At 42.9% G+C, this 27,162-nt stretch overlaps 1 protein-coding gene across 1 annotated transcript; it reads left to right on the forward strand.

The window, feature by feature from the left end:
- Positions 1-2,515: 2,515 nt before the first annotated feature.
- On the forward strand, positions 2,516-26,645 carry LOC137287068 (multidrug resistance-associated protein 1-like). Its single transcript, XM_067819186.1, has 26 exons — positions 2,516-2,639; positions 4,714-4,778; positions 5,420-5,539; positions 6,608-6,730; positions 7,411-7,588; positions 8,308-8,628; positions 9,065-9,202; positions 10,162-10,305; positions 12,495-12,576; positions 12,852-12,918; positions 14,092-14,218; positions 14,693-14,869; positions 15,402-15,569; positions 16,196-16,370; positions 16,886-16,931; positions 17,539-17,611; positions 18,195-18,483; positions 18,825-19,135; positions 21,510-21,709; positions 22,473-22,599; positions 22,821-22,922; positions 23,857-24,003; positions 24,391-24,549; positions 24,649-24,815; positions 25,168-25,362; positions 26,160-26,645. The coding sequence occupies exons 1-26, from the start codon at positions 2,628-2,630 to the stop codon at positions 26,272-26,274; spliced, it is 3,828 nt and encodes a 1,275-aa protein (XP_067675287.1). The 5' UTR covers positions 2,516-2,627; the 3' UTR covers positions 26,275-26,645.
- The last annotated feature ends 517 nt before the right edge of the window (positions 26,646-27,162 follow it).

Raw genomic sequence — 27,162 nt, forward strand, 5'->3', positions numbered from 1 at the left:
ACCGAGGGCTCCTGCAAATGATAATGCCTTGACAAACGAGCGGTCGTTTTCATGATAATTCTATCCATTTTAGCTATAACAAGTTACAATGGCCCTCTCATTTCTGATAACATGCGAGCGTTTTAATGAAAATTCTATCCATTTTAGCTATAATTCGTTTTAGGTGCATGTTTTGTTATGAATAGTTTGGTAAGGAGGTTCATAAGACACTAAGCCCATTCCTTGATATAAGAATATATACTACCAAAAAACAAAAGAAAGACATACCTGAAAATTGTTATCAATATATACACTTAAGGTTCAGTAATACAGGGCAGACATGAAGACAACCTGAATAAACATTAGCGGTCCAGTGCTGCAAGAAACTGTACGTCACAAATGACAAATGTTCCAAGGTCAAGGTCGCAGAGCAGTCAGTATCTTGTGTGGCCACCATTTGTTTCAATGGTTGCTTGGCATCGGCGTCCCATAGACTGGACCAGATCCTGGATGAAGTGCCCGGGAATGAGCTGGTACTCAAACAGAGCAGGTAACGTCTGTGACTGAGGGTCACGCTGTCCCCCACGACGATCCAATTCGTCCCACAAATGTTCAGTAGGGTTAGGATCCGGTGATCGTGAGGGCAAGTCAAGAACCTGAACGTTGTTCTGGGCAAGGAAATCCCTGGTAATTCATGCTGTATGCGGCCGAGCGTTATCTTTCATGAAAGGAAGGACATGAGGCCTGATGATTTCATCACGGCAACGTCGAACTGTCAAACTGCCCTGGACCTGAATGAGATCTGTCCTGCCACTGCATGAGATGCCGTCCCAAACCATGACACTCCGCCAGCAAATCTGTCCACTTCCTGCAGCGTAGCGTTCGTTACGACGTCGATGTACACGTGCTCTGCCGTCGGGACGTCGCAACATGTAACGTGACTCATTACTGAAGATAACAGTTCTCCACCGTTGCAATGGCCATGGGAGATGTTGGCGGCACCGCTGTCTGTGTTGTTGCCGATGTTGACGTGTAAGGGCAAGTCCTCGCAAAGGTCTTCTGGAACGAATGCCAGCCTCACGTAAGTGGTTCCTCATAGTCTGATCAGAAACTGAAAGTCCTGGCACTAGCGATGTCGTGGAGGATTCTGTGGTGAACCTGTTCCGCAAAACTCGAAGCCGAATAAACCTGTCCTGAGCGGGCGTGGTCACACGGGGACCTGACCTGGGTTGGCCCGGGTCGTGAAACCGTAGCGACGTGCGGTGAGATTACCGCCCATGATGACCAGATCCGCATTGTAGCCCCCACAGATGCCATCCCAGACCGTCACACTTTCACCTCCGTGCCCTCCGTTCACCACGGTGTCGGTAGATTCGCACCCGGCCATCAGACTTCAGAAGGTGTGACCTGCTCTCGTCGCTGAGGAGCATTCTTCGCCATCTCAGTCTGGCACGTCGGCTTTTGCGTGTTAACGCCAAGCCCTCGAACAGTCACTAAGTACGGAGACTACTCTGGCCACAGTTTGTCTGCTGACTGGATGTGCAAGGCTGTACGGACATGTGGACCATCCGCAGGGTTTGAACCTGGTAGTTAGATGTGGAACAGCAACATGAGGACTGTCTGTGGGGGAACTACTCATTCGGGAAAATTGGAAAAGTTTTAATGTCAGAATCGGACACATAATCAGCCTCTTACCATACTGTAACAATACTGAAGAAAAAAACAGCAACAGCAACATGAAGACTGTCTGTGGGGGAACTACTCATTCAGGAAAATTGGAAAAGTTTTAATGTCAGAATCGGACACATAATCAGCCTCTTACCATACTGTAACAATACTGAAGAAATAAAATTTCGGCTTTACTCTGGATCCAATTTGTTCACCGGAAGTGCCGACTCTTGAAGATCGGTGTTAAAACTCCAACCATTGCCTATCGAAAGAGACGGTCTCGCTGGCTTGCATGACACGTCATATCCCAGACTGTACCGACTGATTCTCTTCAATACAGCTGTTGCAATAATATGTCACATAGTTTGAATAATGCAGAGCGTGGCTTTAAACAACAACAACAACATCAACAACTTCCACCGTAGAAGGTCTCTTGGTACTTTAGGATCAGTTGCATTATTTATTACAATTTTTTGTAACCAAACAGAATGAAAAGTAAAGGAAGAAAATATGTTTTGCAAAAATCTTCCTGCCCTGTCAATTCTGGAACAATACCTCACATGAAAAGGCAATTTCTGTTTATGGGGTTCGATCTCCCGTAACCATATATTTCATGTACACCAACGCAATCAACAGTTGCCTGAGTTATGTCCCTTTCACTACATCAACACAGTATGCTTTATCAACCTTGTCCTTGTCATGACAGGACGTGTATGGCAAACGTATGTTATCGCCTTGTTCTCTGAATAAACATTCAATATTTAATCATAGATAAAATGGTGAAAATAAGAAATAACGCAATATGACCCAATTACCTTGCCATGCAAGATAAGCCGAAATCAGGAATGAGTGGGTCAGTCAGTCATATAGTGGCACGGAAGACGAGGCCTGTATTGCACAATGAGGTGAAAGTGACTTGGTGATCTGTACCCCAAGCCGGCACTAGAGCAGCGAGGTCAGCCTCACATTCCCCATGCAACATGAGTGGTCAGGCAAGTATGAATGTCATAAAGGGAAACCTCGATAGATCTGTACCCTTCACTCCGGACACCATGCTTTATGTCTCTTCATAGTGTCTTTAATCTACACATACTTTGAGAATCCAAACATCTACAAATTTTAGTATGTGGTTATTCGTACAGGCATATTTAAGGATTTCGAGATTCCAATTTTTGATATATGGCAACTGGCAAAAAATGTATCAGTAATTTGCTGGGTCTGACAATCTTTCTAGACTACATATGGACTGCATGACACGTATTATATGGTATAATTCTAGACTGGATATGGACTGCATGACACGTATTATATGGTATAATTCTAGACTAGATATGGACTGTATGATACGTAATCTAAGGTGTAGTTCTAGACTAAATATGGACTGCATGACACGTATTATATGGTATAATTCTAGACTGGATATGGACTGCATGACACGTATTATATGGTATACTTCTAGACTAGATATGGACTGCATGACACGTATTGTATGGTATAATTCTAGACTAGATATGGACTGTATGATACGTAATCTAAGATGTAGTTCTAGACTAGATATGGACTGGATGACACGTATTATATGGTATAATTCTAGACTGGATATGGACTGCCTGACACGTAATCTAAGGTGTAGTTCTAGACTGGATGTGGACTGTACGATACATGTTATATGTTATAATTCTAGACTGAATGAGGAAAGCATGACACGTAATCTGAGGTGTAGATCTAGACTAGATATGGACTGCATGACACGTATTATATGGTATAATTCTAGATTAGATATGGACTGCATGACACGTAATCTGAGGTGTAGTTCTAGACTGGATGTGGACTGTACGATACATATTATATGTTATAATTCTAGACTGGATGTGGACAGCATGACACGTAATCTGAGGTGTAGTTCTAGACTGGATATGGACTGCATGACACGTTTTATATGGTATAATTCTAGACTAGATATGGACAGCATGACACGTATTATATGGTATAATTCTAGACTGGATATGGACTGCATGACACGTATTATATGGTATAATTCTAGACTAGATATGGACTGCATGACACGTATTATATGGTATAATTCTAGACTGGATATGGACTGCATGATACTTAATCTAAGGTGTAGATCTAGACTGGATGTGGACTATACGTTACATATTATATGTTATAATTCTAGACTGGATATAGACAGCATAACACGTAATATAAGGTGTATAATTCTAGACTGGATATGGACTGCCTGACACGTAATCTAAGGTGTAGTTCTAGACTGGATGCTAACTGTACAATACATATTACATGTTATAGTTCTAGACTGGATATGGACTGCATAACACGTAATAAGGTGTAGTTCTAGACTAGATATGAGATGCACGGGGTTGTTTTAGGCATTCTTCAGATTTTACTGCCGCTTTACCTGGTGTCATCTCTATCAGCATTTGTTCACAAGCCTTCACTCTTTATGTGGACCTCCGTGTTCATCCACGTCAGCAGCTTGTCCCAAGTATGAATTCATGACACACTGACTGACCACCCTAGCGCCATGGACAATCACGTGGTTAGTGGACATTGCGGCATTGAGATCGGATGGCGACACAATGATGTGACATCTTTAGACTTGCCAGTCACCAGCTGTTACGGTCTAGTACTTGCTCTCGGTGGCAAACTGGTTAGCGATATTACAGTTGTTTTAACTCTGAATATAGAAATTTTATTTTAAAAAAACGTATATGCACAGACCCCAAAGAGTAGGTTGTTTCTTTTGACTTTTCCTTTTAACTGATGTTGGTAACTATGAACGAGTGAGTGAGCAGGGTTGTAACTGTTAGCAGGTATGGCTAGAAATCAGAGGCGTTGCACAAAAAGGTGTTTACGCTTTGCTGAGGCCGTTGGTAAAGATGTGAGGCCTGCTTAACTTCGGGTTTTCCTCCCTAATTAAACAAACCCACTGCATACCCGGCGCTAAACCCAATTCAATCACTCACTTGGTGATAATCCCACTTAATCTCATGATTTGTGTTTATATCTCAACAATATAATATTCTCGTTGAATATCATATACAGCCGTGTCCGTCGCATCTCTACCATCCGTCTCTACTCTCACGAATCTTCTTTACAAGGGCCGATGGGTGAGTCGTTATAGCGTCTTATACAACAATATGTCCATGACATTGTGGTATCTTAATGTTTATCACCATTTGTACTGAAGGACGTTTCAGGCCTGATTTGGTCCAGGTGGGTAACATATTGTTTGGCCACAGCAACTTCAGTGATGCTGAGACGGGACCGGTCATTCGCCGTCAAACATTTACGTGTTCGATATAGAAAACGTAAATAAATAACATGGATTGCACTTTCATATTTAAGTAATTCTGTAGTGCTTTCATTAAAGCAGTCTTGTCCTAACATTCTGAAAAAGTATTGCTTTTTGTATAAATAACATGGGATGATATCGTCAGTGCAGACATTGGAGACCTTACCCTACCTATTCTCCGTTCACACTTAGGTTCAGGGTTGGTGGGGTAGCCTTGTGGTTAAAGCGTTCGTTCGTCAAGCCAAAGACCCGGTTTCGATTCCCCACGTGGGTACAACGTGTGAAGCCCAATTCGTTATATTGCTGGAATATTGATAAAACCGTCGTACAACTAACTCTGTCACTTCGGTTTACTCACACCTTTCACGCCGAACTACACGCCATGATGGTCCAATATCTCTGCTTTCTGTGAAATAAGACCGTTAACTAGACCAATTGTATATCCACAAATATCAGACTTATCACAAAGGGAGAGAAGAAGGTGCTGCGTGAAGATGATGTCAGTGACGTCTCAGCAGAAGACCAGTGCAGCAGCGTCGACAGCGTCATGGAAACATCATGGTCAAAGGAGACAAGGTATGAAAACAGTGGACATACAGTTTGTAAATATTTCTGCACATTTTCTACATTGTATATTTGCATGTACCTGTTCAAAAGAAATGCATGCTTCGTGTGCGGATCTTTCACGAGAATGAATAATTTTGTGAAACTGTATTATTGTCACCAGTTGCGACATTTGAAGAATTATTGCTACAATTTACGAGAAACGGAGTGTGTGTATTGGAAAATGACAGCTCACGATTACCTGTAGTTTCATATTCGACACAATAATGAACATCGAAAGAAACCAGAGCGGAAGTGTTCCAGTTTGTTTCAGTCAGAGGTAGTTATTGTTATTTGAACCTATGGCAAATGAGAATCACCCCTTTCCCCAGTCCACGGATCAATGTGCTCTAACCAATAAGATGTTAAGCCTCTTGTCAATGTCCACGTATTCACCAATCGCACAAGTGATTGACATCATGAACACCGATCGGTTGATTTAGAATTATACTCAGTCAGCCACGTCATATTTCCATTGTAATGTGGTATTGGGAACTACTTCTACACACAATGGCTGGCCGAACTGCATGAGTGGATGCGTGATGTGTCAGTTTACACAATGACCGTGTTCTGGTCAAAAATAAAAAGTTTAAATTGTGAGCAGCGTCTGTGTAAGTAGTAATAACAGTAGGAACGCCAAGAATGGTACTTGACATCGTCTCGTCGACAAGGCTGATTGTGTCAAGTGGTGAGGCTCCACAGACGCCCAGCTGACGTCTTACATTCTGGCAAAACTCCACAACCTTCAGCTTCCTCCACCATGACTCACAAACAGGACATTGGGACCAGACTCACAGACATGAATCTGTGATATCTCATAAGCATTGACCTTACAACCTGTTTAAAACTGATCGAACGTGAATCTGTGTATTGACTACCGTATGGATTAAGGACGATTCCGGATCCTTGATCATGACCCTTGATCTGCCAGCACCATTCTCGTGTTCGCAATAGACGCATACTCCTATAGATATATATAACAGTATCGGATTGGTGACATATAACCAATGGTGTCAATCGTTAAAACTTTTATACCACCAGACACAGCAACTCCCCCTCCCTGCTCTGGGCTCTGGTCAAGTCCTTCAGCTGGATCTTTCTCCGTGCTCAGTGCTGCCGTATCATACAGTTCGCGTGTACCCTGAATGCTCCGCTCATTTTACAGTATGTATTCATGGCAAAAATGTCACCATTCGTGAATCGTCACACAAAGAACCACTTTAAATCGGGTTAATATATTTCATTTAGGTTTTCAAAAAATAGGTGACATTTTGGTCAAAGAAAACATTATGATTGAAAAAGACATTTCATGCTTATTAGCTCTGAAATAGTTGTTTTTATTGCCGGAATAAGCAAAGTTCCGAATAAATTACATCACTGCGGTGGATATACATGTATATTCGAATCCGAATCCAGTTATCCAGTGACTGCCATTTCCACAATGATCCATGAACATTGGAGACAAAGGCCAAGTCTTCAAATCTGATTTCCGGATCCGGTATTCCCCCTTACGACACGAACAGGTTCTGAAAACCAACGGTTCTGAAATAACGTACTGTTTTGTATCGCAAACACTAGCATAAATATGTGTAAAGAATGTTAAAGACGTCGGAGCACACTTTAGTGCAGTCGAGTCCTGCGACATGTGGGAGGGAATAGCTCCCGGTTAAGTAGTGCTTGTACGGTCTCACCAATCGGGACCGGTGTTTGTAAGGTGTGATCTCCCTAATTAACCCCTTGAATACTTTATTCAGAAACGACCCCATGTAGAGAACATCATGTCATGTGTATAACTGCTTACTGCATTGTGAAACAACAGTAACTCACTCACTCACCCCCTGCAGCCAGCTGATCACCTACATTGACGCTGGACCCACAGGACAAGGGCATGGTTTGGGTCTTATCGTGGCCTTTTTCCTAAACCAGATCGGGTTTAGCCTCTTCATTGAGCACTCTTTTGACGGATCCAGTCGCCTCGGACGCAGTGTCAGAACAGCCATGTATTCTGCCATCTTCAAGAAGGTAGCGAAAGTTATTCATTCAGATCCACTCGACTTCATCCGATATCAATACCTCAGCCATTGCAGCAGACATAATTCCATCATTTCACCCTTATCGGTATACACAGTCTAATCCCTTCAATGGCAGTTCGTACAATAAGAAGGCCGACTCATACGAAAAGTAAAATGGTAACATCGCTGAAAAAATACTATGATTTTGATATACAACAATAATTCAATGTGGGTCACGACCACCGCCTGATTCTGTTGTTTGATTGTTGTTTAACGCAGTTCCCAGAAATACTGTACCTACATGTTTGTGGTCTGTACATAATAGAATCTGAACCTGACAATCTAGTGATTGGCATAAACATTGACGTCATAAGGATACGATGACATGACTTTAACAAGGTAAGCTAGACTGACCTCCCAGTTCTGATAGCTGCCCACTACAAGAATAAGCTTCTGAAGACCAGTTGTTGATCAGATCTTCACGAGTCTAGATTATTTTGCGCAATGTGATGGTCACGTGAAGTGAAAAAGATTCGAAATTCCCAATGTAAATTACTCCGAACGCTGGCCGTTATAACCAGTGACTTTAGTCCAGTGTGAACCGTTGGTTTCATTTAGATGACAGAAAAGATTCTGGGGAAAGTTAATCAATATCAACTCCCGTGTAGGGTTGAGAAATGACACTTCATACATGTGGAATTATTTTTATGCTTGCCCTTTTAAAACCAGAGTCTGTCGATGTCCAACAAAGCTCGACAGAAGTATTCCCTGGGTGAACTCACCGCCCTGATGTCAGTCAATGCCAGCCAGGTCGGTTCCTATGTTGATCAGCTGAGCACAATCATCCTCAGCCCTCTCCTGTCTGTGGTCATATTCTATCGCCTGTTCAACCTGCTCGGTGTGTCGGCCGTGTTTGCCCTGGCGGTGATGCTGGTGCTCATTCCGACCAACCTGTTAGTGACGGACATAGCGGAGATCATTGACAAGGAGAGGATGAAGAAGACGGAGCAGAGGATGAAGCTACTCACGGAGGTCCTCAACGGTATCAAGGTGAGTCGACCTCTGACGTTTCTGACATCAAGGTGAGTTTATCACTGATGCAACGGCATGAGGGTGAGATGACCTCACTTGTAACGGCATGAAGATGAGTTGACCTCACTTGTAACGGCATGGAGGTGAGTTGACCTCGCTTGTAACGGCATGGAGGTGAGTTGGCCTCACTTGTAACGACATGGAGGTGAGTTGACCTCGTTTGTAACGGCATGAATTGAATACTATGAATCCGGCATCGGGGACTGGTTTTTGACACTGAATACTTTCCAGGGAGATACCCGATACGAAATTCCTTTGGGAGCATAAACTCAGAGTGCCGAGCCGATGCTTCCATCTAACGCGTACGTCTACTTCGATTTAATATTTGGGTGATGAGGTCCTTCTCTGCCCCGACATTCTCAAGGGTCAATCTATGTCTGATTTGTACTTGCAGGTTGTAAAACTGAATGCATGGGAGCGGTGTTTCGGGCAGAGGTTGATGTCGGCTAGAGAGGAAGAACTTGGCGTCCTACGACGTTTCTACACAGCATGTGCTCTCTTCAGCTTCTCGTGGACAGTTGTACCGTATCTGGTAACAAAACACATCCATATATGGCATTCGTTTCCCGTTAAGGTTCTGAGTGTAAGGTCTGCTCAACTGGAACAGTTGATGTCGCCAAGATTTATTCTGATTCCAGTTCGTGTTTTGACAGCACCAGGTGGTGGTCGAAGCTGTTTCAACCTATACACACATGTACGTTCATGTTTAAACTGGTTTCAGTTATACTGGTTTCACACTTACTATCGTTTTCGGTCAGGCGCTCATTGCTTCGTCTATAGTAAAAGTTAGTTCTAAACACGTAAAAACACGTACAATTATGCACTAGTAAATATTCTTTTAGGAACAGCATAAACATGATCTATTGGTGACAATAAAATTGTACTTTTCTTATCTCCATACATTGAAAATAATATCGGTTTCAAAACCTGAATAAGATTTCCAAGCGTTTCTGTTACACACTTACGCTGTATCTAGGTCCCTAAGAGCATGTTATGTATACACTTACGTATACGATTTGTCTGTGGCAGATGTCCGTGTTTATGTATACTCATACGGTGTGTCTGTGGCAGATGTCCGTCGTTATGTATACACTTACGGTGTGTCTGTGGCAGATGTCCGTGGTCATGTATACGCTTACGGTGTGTCTGTGGCAGATGTCCGTGGTCATGTATACGCTTACGGTGTGTCTGTGTCAGATGTCCGTGGTTATTTTTACTCTTACGGTGTGTCTGTGGCAGATGTCAGTGGCTATGTATACGATTACAGTGTGTCTGTGGCAGATGTCCGTGTTTATGTATCCGCTTACGGTGTGTCTGTGGCAGATGTCCGTGGTTATGTATACACTTACGGTGTGTCTGTGTCAGATGTCCGTGGTTATGTATACACTTACGGTGTGTCTGTGTCAGATGTCCGTGGTTATGTATACGCTTACGGCGTGTCTGTGTCAGATGTCCGTGGTCATGTATGTGCTTCTGTTGTGTCTGTGTCAGATGTCCGTGGTGGTGTTTGCCGCCTATGTGTACCTGACTGGAGACGTCCTGGACGCCCAAACTGCCTTTCTCGTCGTCTCCTACCTCAACATTCTCAAGTACAGCTTAAACGAGACGTCGCTTGTCTTCCTATTCTTCTTGAAGGTAAGTGATTTGAAAACTGCAAGCAATTGTTTTGCATCTATCTACCTATTATCCGAACTGAGAAATATTCCTCCTACCCCATTAATGGACTGCTGTTTCCTGATTGGCCAGTTATAGAAAGGAAGAGGACCTGTGATTATTGCACCAAATAATATCACATTATTGTCTTTATCATTGTCTACAATAATACACTGACCCAAAAAAGAAACGAATAGCTGAAATCTCATTTTTAAAGTAGATTTTTTCGGAAAATATGGAATGGAATGACAATTAATGTAAATATTAAGTGTTTTTATAGTCAATACAACCAAAACAGACAAACAAACACAACCTCTGGTGATTATTCGCCACACCACAGCACCTTGAAAACGCTTTGTATAATCTGCACGTGGGAAAATCTGAAAGCATTATGCACGTGCAAATGCAGGATCTCAATCTTGATTATGATGGCTATAAAAGGGGACAGGTCCTGTTGCGATTCATTCTTCGAATTTCTTTCTATGCGACGCAAAAAATGCCAAGGTTAAATGAAGAAAAACAGAAATAGAGCCATTGGACGTCTGGAAGCTGGGGAAAGTCAGTCATCAGTTGCCAGACGTCTGAATGTGAGGCAGAGCACGATTTCCCGTCTCTGGCAACGATACACGCAACACAACTCGACCAGAGACCGTCCAAGGAGTGGGAGACCAAGGGTGACAACTCCAGCACAAGACCGCTACATCCGGGTGCTTCATCTGCGTAATCGGGCCGTCACTGCTACGTATACCGCTGATCACGTTCCTGGGCTGCGTAGAGTCTCTCCACAAACCATCAGGAATCGCCTAAGAGAGCATGGAATTCGACCTATGCGACCTCATGCAGGACCTGTTCTGCATCCCCATCACCGTCGTGCACGTCTTCAGTGGTGCAGGAACGTTCGGGCATGGAACCTCTTGAATTGGAGGAGGATCTGGTTCAGCGATGAGTCACGTTTTCTGCTGTACAGACATGATGGAAGGATGCGTGTTTACAGACGTCGAAATGAGAGATATGCTCGACAGTGCGTTCGTGAGGTCAACAGACACGGTGGTGGAGGTGTAATGATGTGGGGAGGCATATCTATGAACGGCAGGACACAGTTGGTGCATGTGCAAGGGAATCTCAATGCTGTACGCTACCGGGATGAAATTCTGAACCGTCATGTTGTTCCTACAATTGACGCTAGAAGGGAAATTTTCCAGCACGACAATGCAAGACCGCACACAGCACGCATTACCACGGATTTCCTTGCCAACAACAACATTACAGTTCTTCCATGGCCCTCAAAATCGCCGGATTTGAACCCAATTGAACATTTATGGGACCAATTGGGTAAACGGTTACGACGTCGACAGCCGCAGCCACAGACACGTCTACAGTTGGTGAATGCGTTGCGAGATGAGTGGAGAAGAATCCCACAAAGGCGGATACGACGTCTTATACAGTCAATGCCCAGGCGATGCAGAGCAGTGATTGATGCCCGTGGTGGTCACACCAGATACTGACTTTCTCACTATGCCATGGAAAATAGAGACGCTTAATACCACTGTGAATGATTGTATATGTCTTGACACACATTTGTTAATACCCGTGTGAATTATCATTGCTCAAGTTCCATTACTTTTTGTGCAATTTAAGTTAATAAATCATCTCTCATAACATTGGATTTTCACCTATGCGTTTCTTTTTTGGGCCAGTGTAATAATCAAACAAAGAACCTGGGAGATGTAAATTGTTGACGTCTCCATGGAACGACAGTACTTTCCCCGTTTATAACTCCACAAGCGTTAAAACATATATAACATAACCAGCCACATGCCATAATTCCAGTTCAAGTAAAACGACGTATGAAACAACAATAAAAAGGACTGTTGTTTAGATAACGTAATTATATGAATATTTCAGGTGTTGTACAATATACCACCTTTTCGTCATATCGCTTCAACTAAACACTCAACACTGAGACTCGGTAATATCTTCATGTATATATGTCGGAAAGTTAAAACATCTGATCTGTTTGCACCATGATATAGGTAATATGACCGAGTATAACCAATTATAATATTCTAACGCATGCATAACAGTGTGCTCATGCTGTCGACCACTGGTTTCAAGATTCGTTGAAAGCCGCCCCTAGACAGTGCTGACTGTGGCATGTATTGCTCCTGCAGATCAAGCTCCACCTCGGACGGATTCGAACCTTTCTACTTGAGGACGACCATAAGACAGATGTCAACCCTGGTAAACCATGCGGTAAGACCTGTATATATATATTTTGTATATTTTGATTTACGTTTAACAAATATATTTGGGTGATTTCGAAAACAGTTTAGCCAACATCCATTTAAGATATGGGTTTTTTTTTATTAAAATGCAGTATCTTATTCCGTGTGGTAAATGTTAAATCCGATATGCATAATCTGGGCAAATTTACACACTACAGTGTTTACGCAAAAACTCTAGAAATATCTATCTATCTATATATCTATCTATCTATATATATATGTGTGTGTTCTGATTCGTTGCAGATTCTGCTGTCGTTATCCAAAACGGCTCCTTTGTCTGGGATGATGAAAGAACATTTGTCCTTGAGCGGTAACATGAATTCATGAATCTCCTTCTGTCCTTCTGCGTGCGTGCGTGCGTGCGTGCGTGCGTGCGTGCGTGTCACCGAAAACCCACAATAGTCGCATGAAGAGTATTTGTAATCATTCTTGACTTGGTGGTTCGTTTGCTTGTTCATTCATTCACCGTAGTTGATAGTATATTACACCGATCATACAGTTGAAGCCACTCACCAGCGCAATTCTGTCCTTTAGGTTATTTCAGTCGACTTAGAAATGTACTCACTGTGAGTCTTGGTTTGTGCGCTCAAAACTGTGCCCTTCGACGGCACTAAAGTCCATCTCCTTCTCCTTAACTAAATGCAAATCCTGTTTCCAGTGTGGCTATTCCAAGTTGGGAGTTAACGCTTTTGCTATTCCTACCTCCCTCCTTAACTGGAAGCAAATCCTGTTTCCAGTATGGCTATTCCAAGTTGGGAGTTAACGCTTTTGCTATTCCTACCGCCCTCCTTAACTAGAAGCAAATCCTGTTTCCAGTATGGCTATTCCAAGTTGGGAGTTAACGCTTTTGCTATTCCTACCGCCCTCCTTAACTAGAAGCAAATCCTGTTTCCAGTATGGCTATTCCAAGTTGGGAGTTAACGCTTTTGCTATTCCTACCGCCCACCTTAACTAGAAGCAAATCCTGTTTCCAGTATGGCTATTCCAAGTTGGGAGTTAACGCTTTTGCTATTCCTACCGCCCTCCTTAACTAGAAGCAAATCCTGTTTCCAGTATGGCTATTCCAAGTTGGGAGTTTACGCTTTTGCTATTCCTACCGCCCACCTTAACTAGAAGCAAATCCTGTTTCCAGTATGGCTATTCCAAGTTGGGAGTTAACGCCTTTGCTATTCCTACCGCCCTCCTTAACGGGAAGCAAATCCTGTTTCCAGTATGGCTATTCCAAGTTGGGAGTTTACGCTTTTGCTATTCCGACCGCCCTCCTTAACTGGGAGCAGATCCTGCTTCCAGGTGAATGTTACAACTATCACATAAAATGCAACACTTCATCCATAATCATTTGCAGTTCATTTATGGAAAACCACTTGCACAAATAAGAATTTACACAGTCCTCTAAGACATGAATTGCTTTGGTCGTCCGTTCTGCATTACGTTGACACAGTACTGTCAAACCCACTTTGCCATCGCTGTGGTTTCCTCACAGTGTGAACCTGACGATACCAAAGGGCAGTTTGACGGCAGTCGTTGGGGCAGTTGGTGCCGGCAAGTCGTCCTTGCTGTCGGCGATACTCGGAGAGATGGAAAAACTCACGGGTCACGTGCATGTGAAGGTGATAAGAAAAATAGCCGTGCAGATATATAGAAACATTAACAATAGGTGCCATATAGATCAGTCTTATCTGACCGAAGCTCGGATAGTCAAGCTCTGTGATCTGACCGTTTGGCAGATGCTTTCATTCACTAGTCAAATATTGCTGGTGTGGCTAAGTAACCAAATCTGCTCTCATAAACAGCATCACAATCAAACTCTAGTGACGTCTTCGAGGAGTCAGACATCTTTTTTTCCAAAATCAATTTGTATTTGTAATGAAAGTTAACTTTTGATAAAATCTGACATATCCGTTTGAAAAGTGATTAAGGACCGATATGCAAATTTTGTATCGCCTTGTAAAATATACGTTGTTAAATGTCGAATAAGGTTGTCATTGGCAGATTAGTTGGTTGGTCAATCCAGTAGTGGTACTAAACAAGGGTACGGGGAAACGGCGGTAACCATGGTTACACCCCTGTATGTCTTCTCCCAGGGCCGTACAGCGTACCTCCCTCAACAGGCCTGGATTCAGAACGTCACCCTGCAAGAGAACATACTCTTCGGACAGCGGCTGGAGAAGAGGAGGTATGAAGACATACTGGAAGCATGCGCTCTCAACCTCGACCTCGCCCAATTTCCGGGGGGTGACCAGGTCGAGATAGGCGAGAAGGTGAACGTACATCATGTCAATACCTGTATGTGGGTGATTCACCAAATAGATCCGTTCTTTGACATATCTCAGCCAAAAAAAGTTAAAGGAAGTTGTAATCCATAAAGTTTGTTCTATACCGTAGTTCCCAACTTCTAAATGCCACTTAAAGGACATAAAACTTTTGGATCAAGACTTGGTTTAGGATAACAGAAGTAATATCACCCAGTTTCCATACGCTTTTGTCAGATTTGGTGTAAACCCCACGGGAAAATACCTAGTCTGAAGTATAATCAGGACTGCTGGAGATCTGAAGAGACTCCAAGTTATGGGGTAGAGGAGCAATGCATCTATCGTCACTAAAACACTGGTAGCGAAGACTGACAACGTCATCTTCGACTTGTAGTCCTCTTCAGTCTAGAACCAATGTGTTCCTTGTTTATATAGCATTCACAAATGACTGCAGTATTCTCTATTGACGTAATTCATGTGGCGTTTTCTCGGAACAATATATGGCGTCTTGTATGTTTAATGGTTCCTGTTGTGAAATCAGGGGATCAACTTGAGTGGCGGACAGAAGCAGAGAGTGTCTTTAGCCAGGGCTGTCTACAGTGATGCTGATGTCATCCTCCTTGACGACCCCCTGAGCGCCGTGGACAACCACGTTGCCAGACACATCTTCAGTAGCGTCATCAGCAACAACGGACTCCTTAAAAACAAGGTGATTGCTTTTTGTACCCAGGTCTACATTTACTAGGGATGTGACTGATTATATATAATGTCGCTTTTATAAAAATCCAACCAATATCATCGCTGGAACACGAAAATGGACTCACAGACCGAGTAATTTTGTGAAAGCATTACTCCGTGTGACGATTAACAGCAACATTTATCTATATCACACATAAATGTCGCTTTCTGATTGGCTAAGCGCTATTCTATTATTTTCAGTGTACCCTGCTCACAGGCGATGTATTATTTACAATGTACACCGCTGGGAATTCCGAACTTCTTTGTCTCGAATACCATTGAATCACGCATGAAGCACGGAAATTACCGATATTTTGCAATTGAAAATCAATGGAAAGGGAGATAACTCTAAATGTGTTTACCTTGTGTCGTCTGCAAAATGGCGATTCGCCTCGCATTCAACAGAAGTGCTTCAAACAGTTTAAAATTAAAATTCAGGTGTTCGGTAAGATAAATACGTTGCTCACAGGTCCCTCGGGGACCATGGGCTCATGTACCCCTCGGGGTCATACCTCGAGGAACATAAACACTGCTCGAGGGTACGTGAGCCCATGGCCCCTTCGTGACCAGTGGACAACTTATATAACACCATTGCAGACTCGAGTACTTGTCACCCACAATATGGCTGTTGTGACTCATGTGGATCACATACTGGTTGTCAGCGAGGGCTCGGTGTTGGAGTCCGGCTCCTACGGTCAGTTAATGGTCAACGACGGTCCATTCTCCGCCATGTTGAAACACAGTCGATCAGATTGCAACACAAACAACGGAGGTGATCACTGATACGTATGAAGAGCAAAATATCGATAAACTGTTGTATTTTTGGGCCCAAATTAACTGTATAAGTCTCAGCCTGACATTAATAATATTTAGACTTGTTTTTGTGCACTTTACTATCATATAATACAACCCTACTAAGTGACAGTCGTTATCCGTCTCTGACTATTCTGACTATATATCTTTAAGTACATTTTACTGATTTTGTGTTGAAAACATCATGTTTAATAACTGTGAAATTGCTGCAGTTCTAGACGGTTACATGGTTTACATTAAATTAATTCAATATTTTTGCTGCTTGAATGTGCGCAAATCAAATGCACGGAGTACCTTGTACCTTGAAAACGTTCCTACACATATCGCCCAGGGAGTATAGGATTTCTGACGAAACATGTTAAATGGAATTATAATACGGTTTCGTTATATATGCATGTGTATAAGATTCGTGATACTATTGCAGGTGATAGCATTAACTAAACATTAACCGAAATTGTATGTGACTTTCTTCAGATCTACTCAGCTTGGAAAACTCTCACGATACTAACGTCCCGACAAGGTATGACCTAGGTGTCGTATAAAGCGATCTCAGCGCTGATCACACAAACTGTTCTTCGTGACGAGTTAATATGTTGTGTCTTGGGACAGAGGTTGGTTGGCTGGAACTCTTCATTTGCCCCAGTTTTACCTAGATATGCCACCACTATGGCCGTGCTCGTGGATTTCACTAAAACGACTTATAATAACATTGATGTACTAGTGGTTCCAACTTACTACCTTACTCACTCAAGCTACCGCTAGGACCAAAGTTTCTACAAACTCGGTGTTTGGTCCAAATGGTCTGGTGGTCCGAGTGTTGTAAACTTCTCATAGACACATCCATCAAGTTTTCATTTGAAACTCTTCTTATAATGTGAACCGCGTGTGAGTGTCCGTGTAGTTTATCCATTGTCCCTAATCATGGAACGGCGGGAAAGCAGTTCTATGACAGACCTTTGTATAAAGTCGTCGATTATGAGAATATTTTGCAATGTTAAATGACAGCCAAAATTAAAATTTATCATGGTACCTTTATTTTACCAGGTCGTCATACGTTCATTTACACAACTAGATGGTGAATTACATTTTCACAAGTGACAAACCCTTTCCATATTTATGTTTTATAGGACAAATTCTTCGACTAATGTCCAGTCATCAGAATCGAAGATAATCACAGAAGAGGAAACGAGAGTTGGCGGGGTGGGTGATAATGCTGCTGCTATCCTTTTGAAATATTTGATTCTGTAACATATAAGACATTACCAGCAGTTTTCTAAAGAGTCATATAACAAGGTTCCTTGCGTTATAGTGAGTGAAACTGCGTGTTATTGTGCCCTGATGGCCGGGTGGTTTGTCCTTGCTGTCAATCACTTACTTGCCCCGGCGCTAACTGGATATATCTGACACAGAGTAAAAGGGGCATTGCCGTAGCTGGAGTGAGTGAGTGAGTGAGTTTATTTTTAAATCGCGCACAGCGGTCTGTAAATAATCAATGGACCAGACAACCTAGTGATCAACTGTGGGATGCGATCAGCGACGTAGCTGGAAGACTGCAGACTGTGGCATAAAACTAGTTTCGTTCCCGTATCCACGGGCTTTCGGTTTAGAAATTGTCCTCAGTAGCAATGTCGACTTAATGGACGCGGTGGTTGCTTGACAGCGTGACATTATTTCCGACGAAGTGAAGCACTGCTCGTATCAGTCACTGGATTGTCTGCTCTAAATTGTCAGATGAAAATTGCTGATAAAAAGCAGTCAACCAAACTAGTGATGTATCTACCAGGTAAGCCTGGATGTGTATCGACTGTTCCTGTCTGCGCTGGGGGGTGCCCGCTGTCTGCTACTGCTGCTGGTCTACGGTCTGTACTACGCTGTGTTCATGTACGCCCACATCTGGCTCACCCAGTGGGTGGAAGACCCGGCACTTAGGGGCTCTTCCGTCCCAACTACCACTACCCGGGGTGGGACGGTAGGCGATGAAACGTATAATCACTCCACTACTTTGGACCATCTCAAATGGAGGAGGACTCAGCACTACCTCGCTGGCTATGCAGGTCTTGGTGTTTTACAAGGTACTGCAAATAGAATTTAGAATCCGATTTAAATATTCAAGTTAATACTAGTTTCAGACTTATTAAAAGGCGGTCAGTGTGAAAAAGTCCGTACAGAGTTGTCTGTGTGGGATGTAAATGAATTCCTTAAGTTCCTTGGGCGGTTGTAGGGAGGGGGCGAGAAGCGGGGTGGGTGGTGTCAGGTCGGGTGAGATTGGGGGTCGGGGGTGCGGGTGGGGGAGTGGATATGGAAGGTGTAGTATTTTGGGTGTGGAGATGTGCCAGGGTAACTTTTATAAGGTTGTACAGTCTATTATCGTTGACATAATATTCTGGTAGCTAATATCCACTTGCTCCTCCAGCCGTCTTACTGGTGACGTATACCTACTGCCAGGGCCGGGTGTTGATCTCGGCGGGCAGGACACTCCACCACCAGTTGCTTCAGAACGTCCTCACATCACCCATGTCCTTCTATGACACCACCCCCATTGGACGCATAATGTCCAGATTCTCAGGGGACCTAGGGGCGGTGGACATCGACATGACCAACACTTTGGACGGCTGGCTCAACGGCATGGGCAACGTCGTCGGTGGCCTTATTATGATCTGCTACGTCGCACCGTCCGCCCTGGCTGCTATTATACCAATGCTCTTTGTGTTCTTGTCCATACAGGTAAACCATTCAAAGTTAGATATAGTTTTTGTTGTATTAAATACTTTTTAAGTGATTGCTAATTCTGAGTTTTCATCTTAGCTGTGATTTGCAATTTCCATGTTGCCAACAGATTGTATACACATGCACAAAAGTTAAGCGCCACCCATTTTTTTATCTGCTACTTTGGATACTCAATGGTAACTGTCATAATGAATGTTTTAAGCCGATTTTTGCAAACTTTAAGTCATGCAAATGTTGTCTCAAAGCATGTTTATCTTGTGTTCAAAAACAATTTAAGCGTAATGCAAATTTATCAGCGACCAGAATTTGAGGATTTATAAAACACTGAAAACTGTTATTGTCAAGTAACTGTAAAGATATCAACATGCCATATCAGGTGTCATACAGACGTCTTATGAAGTTCAGAGTCTATTGCAACAGAAACATCAGTGTGTATGATCCACTGACATTGACCAGATTCAACCCTACGTCTCATACTCATTACAAGTCGTTGAATGGTTCTCTGAGGCAAACGGTTCCATTCTTCATGAAGTGCGACATCACGTTCAGCGAGATTTTGAAGTGGGAGTTCTTATTTTTCCACCCAAGAATGTCCCAGAGATGCTCTATTGGATTGAGATCCGGACTACATGCTGGCGAGGAAGAGTATCAATAGTCTCTTGACGCAAATAAGCCCAAACCGCACGAGATCTGTATGGTCTGGCATTGTCGTAAATGTTCACAGGTCTTGTTCTAAGAGGAATGTTGTCAAAATGACTAAGACTGGACGAAGGACTGCATCTTGGTATTGTTGGCCATTCAAGTTTTGCACTCGAGGGAAACGCAACCCCATATCATTACCCCATATCACAGGCTAACTGGATGTCTTCCGGATGTTCCTTGGTGCAAATCTGGTGTTATTTTGCTTCCAGACACATATCCGATAGTCAGTAGTTCGTAGCAACATTCGACACTCGTCAGACCAATGGACCAATGCTCGCATGCGAGCACGGCACCAGATCCAACGATTCCGCATGTGTCTCTCAGTCAGTTGATGACGTTTTACTGGTCTTCTGGCAGCATAACCAGTCATTCTGAGGCGACGCCTTACGGTCATCGTCGAGAGTCTCTCATGGGTACCCCACTGCATTCGTAAATCTGACGAAGTGGTAAAGGGATTTCGTCTGACGTACCTGAGAAGACGTCTATCCTTTCTGTCGGAGGTCTTTCTCGGCCTACCAGACCTATGCCTGTCACTGACTCATTGGTTTGATTATCTTTGGCAACTAAACGGGTGATGAAGCTGTGATGACGACCCGTTTGCCTTGCAATGGCCCTGCATGACATGCCAGCATTTTTCATGCCTCTCACCTGTCATCTCTCAGCGGTAGTTAACTTTCTCCTCACCATGACTGATTTTCTAAATCTAAAGTGAAAGGAGAACCTCACAACAGACCGGTGAAACCAAGAGTGTGAAACTTGATTTTCAAGATTCAGATGGTAGGGAAATGGAGGTGCACATGCAGAACGTTTTCCTTGTCATACCTTGACAATCTTAGGTTCAAGAATCTATGGAAGGCTACTTCAGTCATAAACATTTATAGTTTGAATTTGTGATCTTCAGTGGTGAAATCAAGACACTATGAAAACAGTGGCGCTTAACTTTTGTGCATGTGTATATAATGACATTGTATTTATCATTAATGTATAGCTTGTTTTAGTCATGCTTTGAATGAAATACTGCCGAAGTGACTATAAATTCTAACTCACTTGTCAGGTGACTAAATGTTAGTGGAACGCTGTAGGAGAATGATTTTACCCAATTCCAATCAATATCATGACATGGGACACCTGAATTGGGTTTCACATTTTGTACCCGTGTCGGGAATCAAACCTAGGTTTTCGACGTCATGAGCGAACACTTAAACCTCTAGGCTACCCTAGGGCTCAAAGATGCAATCTGTGAGATTGACGTACCTGAGACTAGTGTAGCATTTCTGTGCTTTAGCACATGCAGTTGTCAGGTTTGTGTGTTTGGAGAATTTACAACTCCTGCATTTCGAAGTAACAACATATTTATTGCTAATACTTGACATTTGCCACCCACAAAACTCACTCTATATTCAACTTGATAGCATGTTTTCGTCACCAAGATTACAATAAGGGCAGGTTTGGGAACCTAAAATGATGTATTCTTTAGAATTCTTTAGAATAAATCGCAGGCCCGTCAGACAGGTGGTAACAGGTTTCGCAAAACCCATTGTTATAGCATTATTAAGTACCTTTTTCCCATTTTATTCAATTTTTAAAAGTACTTTATAAGTTCTTCATGACTAAACAAAGTGTATGAGTATTTCCTGCTGACATATTACGTTCAATACTCCTCCACTAGCGGGGATACATCAGCACCACTAGACAGCTGACGAGGATGGCATCGGTAAGCCAGGCACCTGTGATCAGTTTCTTCAACGAGGCAGCGTCAGGCACCTCTGTCATCCGGGCACTAGCAGCTCTGGGCGGGTTTTGGAAAACATTTGCCAGAAAGGTTGACTTCAACTGTAAATTTACGTTCTACAGCGCATTGTGCAATAGGTGAGTCATTTATTGAGCTAACTGTGGAATAGGATGGTAATATCTTAAGTTAACTGTACAATAAGGAGGGAGTATCAACAGTTAATTGTGCAGTAGAGTGGGCATAGCAACAGCTAACTGTGCAACAGGGGGGTAATATCTTCAACTAACCGTATAACAGGGAGGTAATTTCTTCAGCTAACTGTAAAATAGGGAGGTAATATTTTCAGCAACTGTGCAATGCAGAGGTCACATCAACAGCTGACTGCAGTGGGGAGGTGATATCTTGAGGTCACTGCAGCAGTGGGGTCATATCTTCAGCTAACTGTACAATAGAGAGGTCATATCAACAGCTAATTGTGAAGTGGGGAGGTCATATCAAAAGCTAACTGTGCAATGGGGAGGTCGTATCAACAGCTTACTGTATAATAGGAGATCATATCTTCAGCTGAGTGCAGTCAGGAGGTCATATCTCCAGCTGACTGTGCAACTGAGATCATATCAACAGCTAACAGAGTAGTAGTGAGATCACATCTTCAGCTGTGTAGTGGGTTGACCACAGCTGCAGTTCAGACAAAACTTTGAAATGTACAATTAAAAGCGTCAATACACAAAACATCTATCAACATTTTAGTGACTGAATGAGTGTTCGCAGTGGGATGGAAAACGTACGTAAGTCACGCCAAAGTCTCGAGTTCGAATCTCCCGCTCTGGTGCCCCCAGTAGGAGCACTGGTTGAATATTGTTTAAGTCAGACCCAACTCACTCACCTTTGTTTTTCAAGATGGCTGAGCGTTCGATTGAATTTCATTGGCAACATCATCCTGACAACCGCCATCACCGCGCTGTGTCTGGGAAGGGATGTCGTTGCCGGGGGGAGCGTCGGGCTCGTTGCCTCATTCGCCGTGGAGGTAGGCATTGATCAGCGACGATTTCTATTCTGGTGGTGCAAGTATAATATAAAAGTATAATGACAACATCGTTTGAATACTAAATAACCGTCGTTCTAAGGCTACTTTTCAAGTTCGCATTGGTCAGTAAGGACAGACTTGATATGTCCTTGATAATGTTTAATTCGACAAGCCACTCTGAGATAAACAACACCATCAATCTGGTAATTTCTGTCCAACAGTTCGGCAGTGAACTGGTTTGGTTCATCGTCAACACCACCCGCCTAGAAGTGTACAGTGTGTCCTTGGAGAGGATCTTCCAGTACACCACCAGTCCTACAGAGGTAAACATGGCTCATACAGATGACCGCAGTGTTTCCAAGACAACAGTCCAGTTACGTATCCATCTGATTCAAGGCCCACTTTAGTAGTAGGGGTAATGGGGGCGAAGAACGATCTGATATACCACGAGTGGCGCTTAAAATGTTGAATAAAATATATTCCACGAGAGTAATTATTTAATATGGGATAGAAAATCTGAGAGCACAACCCAGTGAGGAAATGGGTGTGTATCTTTGATGGTGGCGATATTCTGTTGACTTGAATCATATTTCTCGAACCGAAGCGAGAGAAGTCTGTTGCGAACCTTTGCTCGTTTCGCACGCAGAGAAGACTGTTTTTTTCTCTCTGTTGCCCAACTCTGTTTGGGCTACAGTTTGCCTGTGCACAGACTAAGGTCAAGGTTAAGATCATATTACTGAAATGGGATTAACAAGATGAGCGATGACAGTCCACAGTCTCAGAGAAATCGGACCTTACTTCTCGATCTCCCATCACAGGTCATGTGAAAATGAATCTGACAAGAAATCGTCATAAGCAAATCAGAAAGCAGTTTCTTTTTCAGCTTTATACGGCACTCGCGACTTCTTTCAAAATTTGAAAACTAAACAAAACCCCCAAACATCCTCGGATGTCACAGATGTCCGAGATTGTATGAGAGTATGTCCCACGGACTCTGAACCCCTTCAAATGTTTACCTCAATGAAACAAGACTTAGACAAAGATGTTGATGGAATCAGCCACATAGCCACTCAATGTCAAATGACGGAACATTAGATGGCTTTTCCAGCTTGCATTATTAGAAAACACCGACTGTCACTTTCCTAATCTGGCAAGCCGGGTGAACTCATTGGTCGGGTGAACGGGTGTACCGTGATAAGATGTCCTCGGAACTGTAGCAATAACCAACTGTTTTCTTTCTGAAATCCTCTATTACAGGCCACGTGGACCAGGCGTGGTCTACCGCCACCGCTCAACTGGCCTCAACATGGGGACATCGAATTCCGGAAGCTCAGTCTCCGATACAGGGAAGGCCTCGATCTAGTTCTGAAGGATGTCACTTTCAAGGTCAAACATTGCGAGAAGGTGACAGTTCTTTCTACAAAAGGTCACGCTGCTCCATTATATGTAAAGGGCAGTGAAGTCTGTTTTATCGCTGTTTTGTTTAACGCTGCACTGTTCCAGCTATATGGCGATAAGCAGTGGAGCAGAGTGATGATTAAACCTCCGAAGGCGAGGGTTTGATTTTCTGGTGTTCTGGAATATTGCTTTAAACGGAGTAACACAATACTCACTCATTTTATGATGACGATATTGCTAAGATACGTGACACTTACAGCCAGGTCGTTGTGCCACTCAGATGTGCCATGATTTGGTGATAGTTCACTGAAACATGGTCGTCTTTTTCCAGTATTTTCCTAACACGTTATTGCCATGTGATGTCTCCTGCTGACGCATGTATTTCTACAACAGATTGGTATCGTCGGCAGAACAGGCGCAGGGAAGTCCTCATTGATGCTCTCTCTGCTCCGTCTATTCAGACCAACCGAGGGTGCCATCTTTGTGGACGGTATCGATATTTCAACACTTGAACTCCACGAATTGAGGTCAAATATTGCAGTTATACCTCAGGTACGATATACTGGTTAATACTGTTATCTCTCCGATTTCAAAATAATGTAATAGAAAAAGGTACTTTATGTTTCCGTTCATAATTCTATATTTACCTAGGATCCAGTGTTGTTTACCGGAAGTCTCCGTATGAACCTTGACCCGGAAGGGGAATCTTCTGACAGTGAGATCTGGACAGCCCTGGAACACACCAGACTGAAAGAAGTGGTGGAAGCTTTGCCGCAGCAGCTGATGGCCGAGTGTGGCGAGGGAGGTCAGAACTTCAGGTTAGGGAAAACTGATGTTTTTCCACACGTTAATTAATATCGGTTTGTTCTCATAATGCACATATTCTAATCCCATGGATTTCCAGAATAGAATAGATTTCCAGCATATAAGTTGGCCCAGTATTACTCAGCGTGAGGACATGGTCAGCTGCTTGTGTAGAGAACCCTTTGTTTGTGCTGGAGTACTTCTCACTGTACGTAAAACAAGTAATATAGATATGGTACAGTAGCACTAGATCCAGTAGTCTAGAACGGTGTAATGGTTTAACACTGTGTAATCAGTCCATCTCAGTCACTCAGAATACCACTCGACCATTTTGTCAACACACTGACTCAAAGACGTCTTCCCCAGTGTAGGACAGAGGCAGCTGCTGTGTCTGGCGAGGACGTTGTTGAAGAAGACCAAGATCCTTGTACTGGACGAGGCTACAGCCGCAGTTGACATGGCAACGGATAACGTCATACAGGACACCATCAGACGAGAGTTCCCGCACTGCACAGTTCTTACCATCGCGCACCGACTCAATACAGTCATAGACTATGACAGGTAGTGATTTACAGGTCTCTCAAGTATAATGACCATGTAATCAGTGTGTAAATTTTGACCCTCTTGTTATTTATGATGGTTAATATCTCATTCAAGTTTGAGAGTTTCAGAAACAAATGTGACAAAATTTCAAAATGCACATCACTGACGGATGTTTAGGGTTTTGGGCTCACCGTCCGGAAAAAAGAAAACTTCTTTTACGAAGGTGTGACTAAAACATATCCTGATGAACATCAGTCGATTTAAGTCGCTGGGTTATCTAACGAACACAGATACTTTTATTTCAAAATGCAGCTGAGTAGAGATCCTTCACGAGGGCATCCTTTTGGTCCTATCTTCGTTTTATTTCTTGTATTAGCATCATCAAAGGAAGAATTTCTCCCTTCATGGGATTCGGTTTTATGAAATGTGGATAATTAGATTACTTTCTTTAACGGGACGATTCATATCAGTACACATGATTTGATTTAAAAACATTTTGTAAAAGTATTGGATAGTGCTAATATTGACCAAATGAGTGAATGTTGTTTTACTGAGCAATGTTCCATCTGTATGGTGTTGGTCTGTACTAATTGAGTGAGGACCAGGCACTCCAGAGACATGAGCATTGCTGAAGACCAGTTCTAACCCGGATGTTCATGGGTCGGATGGTGCTAGTAGGGAAGGCGGACTTCTTTCTTGTATACAGGAATGGTTTGCTTTAACGATATGATCAATGACCTTTGTTTATCGACGTTGTTCGGGACCTTGACCTTGCTTTTACTAACGTTATCTATGTAACCTTGCTTTACATTTAGAATCCTGGTCATGGACAGTGGGCGTGTCTCTGAGTTCGACACCCCGTCCACACTACTGAAGAACACCACCGGGACCTTCAGCTCCCTCGCCCGTACTGCTGGGATTGTGTCATAGCGTGTACATCTAAACCTTGGATATCAGAAAAGAGGATATCGCACTCCAGGGCCATGGTTATACTGTATATAAAATAACGATACAAATATGATTTAATATTAACAGATCGAAGTCATATTGGGAATAATATTTTTCGATGCCAGATGGAAATCTGTCAGAGTCTACCGCTATATACTTCAACTATTTACTCACTATCAAAGATATTTACGACCTCAAAATATATTTGTTAGCGTTAAACAATCCTTCCTTAAATATCTGGCTTTCGTCCATTTGCAAATGTTAATATTTGTGACGTATGTTCTTGTTTACTACTGGTTATGAAATGTGTGGTTTGCCGGCGAAGTGGTTAAAGCGATTGAGCTTCACGTCAACGTTCTGGGTTCGATTCTTGGTATTGATACCATGTGTTAAACATTTCTTAATTTCTACACCCTATATGACTGGATTAATCGACTCACACACTCATTCACAAGTCTGTTATCTCACTCACTCGCCCAAAAACATAAACAAAAACATTTACATTGCAAAAGTCAAGCCTGAAGATATGATATGGGATTCATATGACTAGTCCAGCTGTGGTATTTTCAAAATGAGTATTAATTTCATAAGCCTATTCAAGATTAATCTCCAGTCGACACCTCGTTGATTACCCGAGATCATGCTACCCCTGTGTCGTAACGAGGACGGTCACAGACACTCAACCAGACTGACTAGTCGTGGGAGCGTTGTCATGCAAAACAGCCCAGTGTTAGAGAGATCAGAGGATGTGATATGGCCTTCTCGGCAGCCATCTTGAATTGATCAAAGATTAACGTGCCCTCCCCTGCTAAGGCGCTTGTCTTCATGCCACGCACACTACTTGAGATGATTATCTGTTTTACAAGGAAG

This window comes from Haliotis asinina, chromosome 6 (genome assembly GCF_037392515.1).
Source record: "Haliotis asinina isolate JCU_RB_2024 chromosome 6, JCU_Hal_asi_v2, whole genome shotgun sequence".
Classification (NCBI taxonomy): domain Eukaryota; kingdom Metazoa; phylum Mollusca; class Gastropoda; order Lepetellida; family Haliotidae; genus Haliotis; species Haliotis asinina.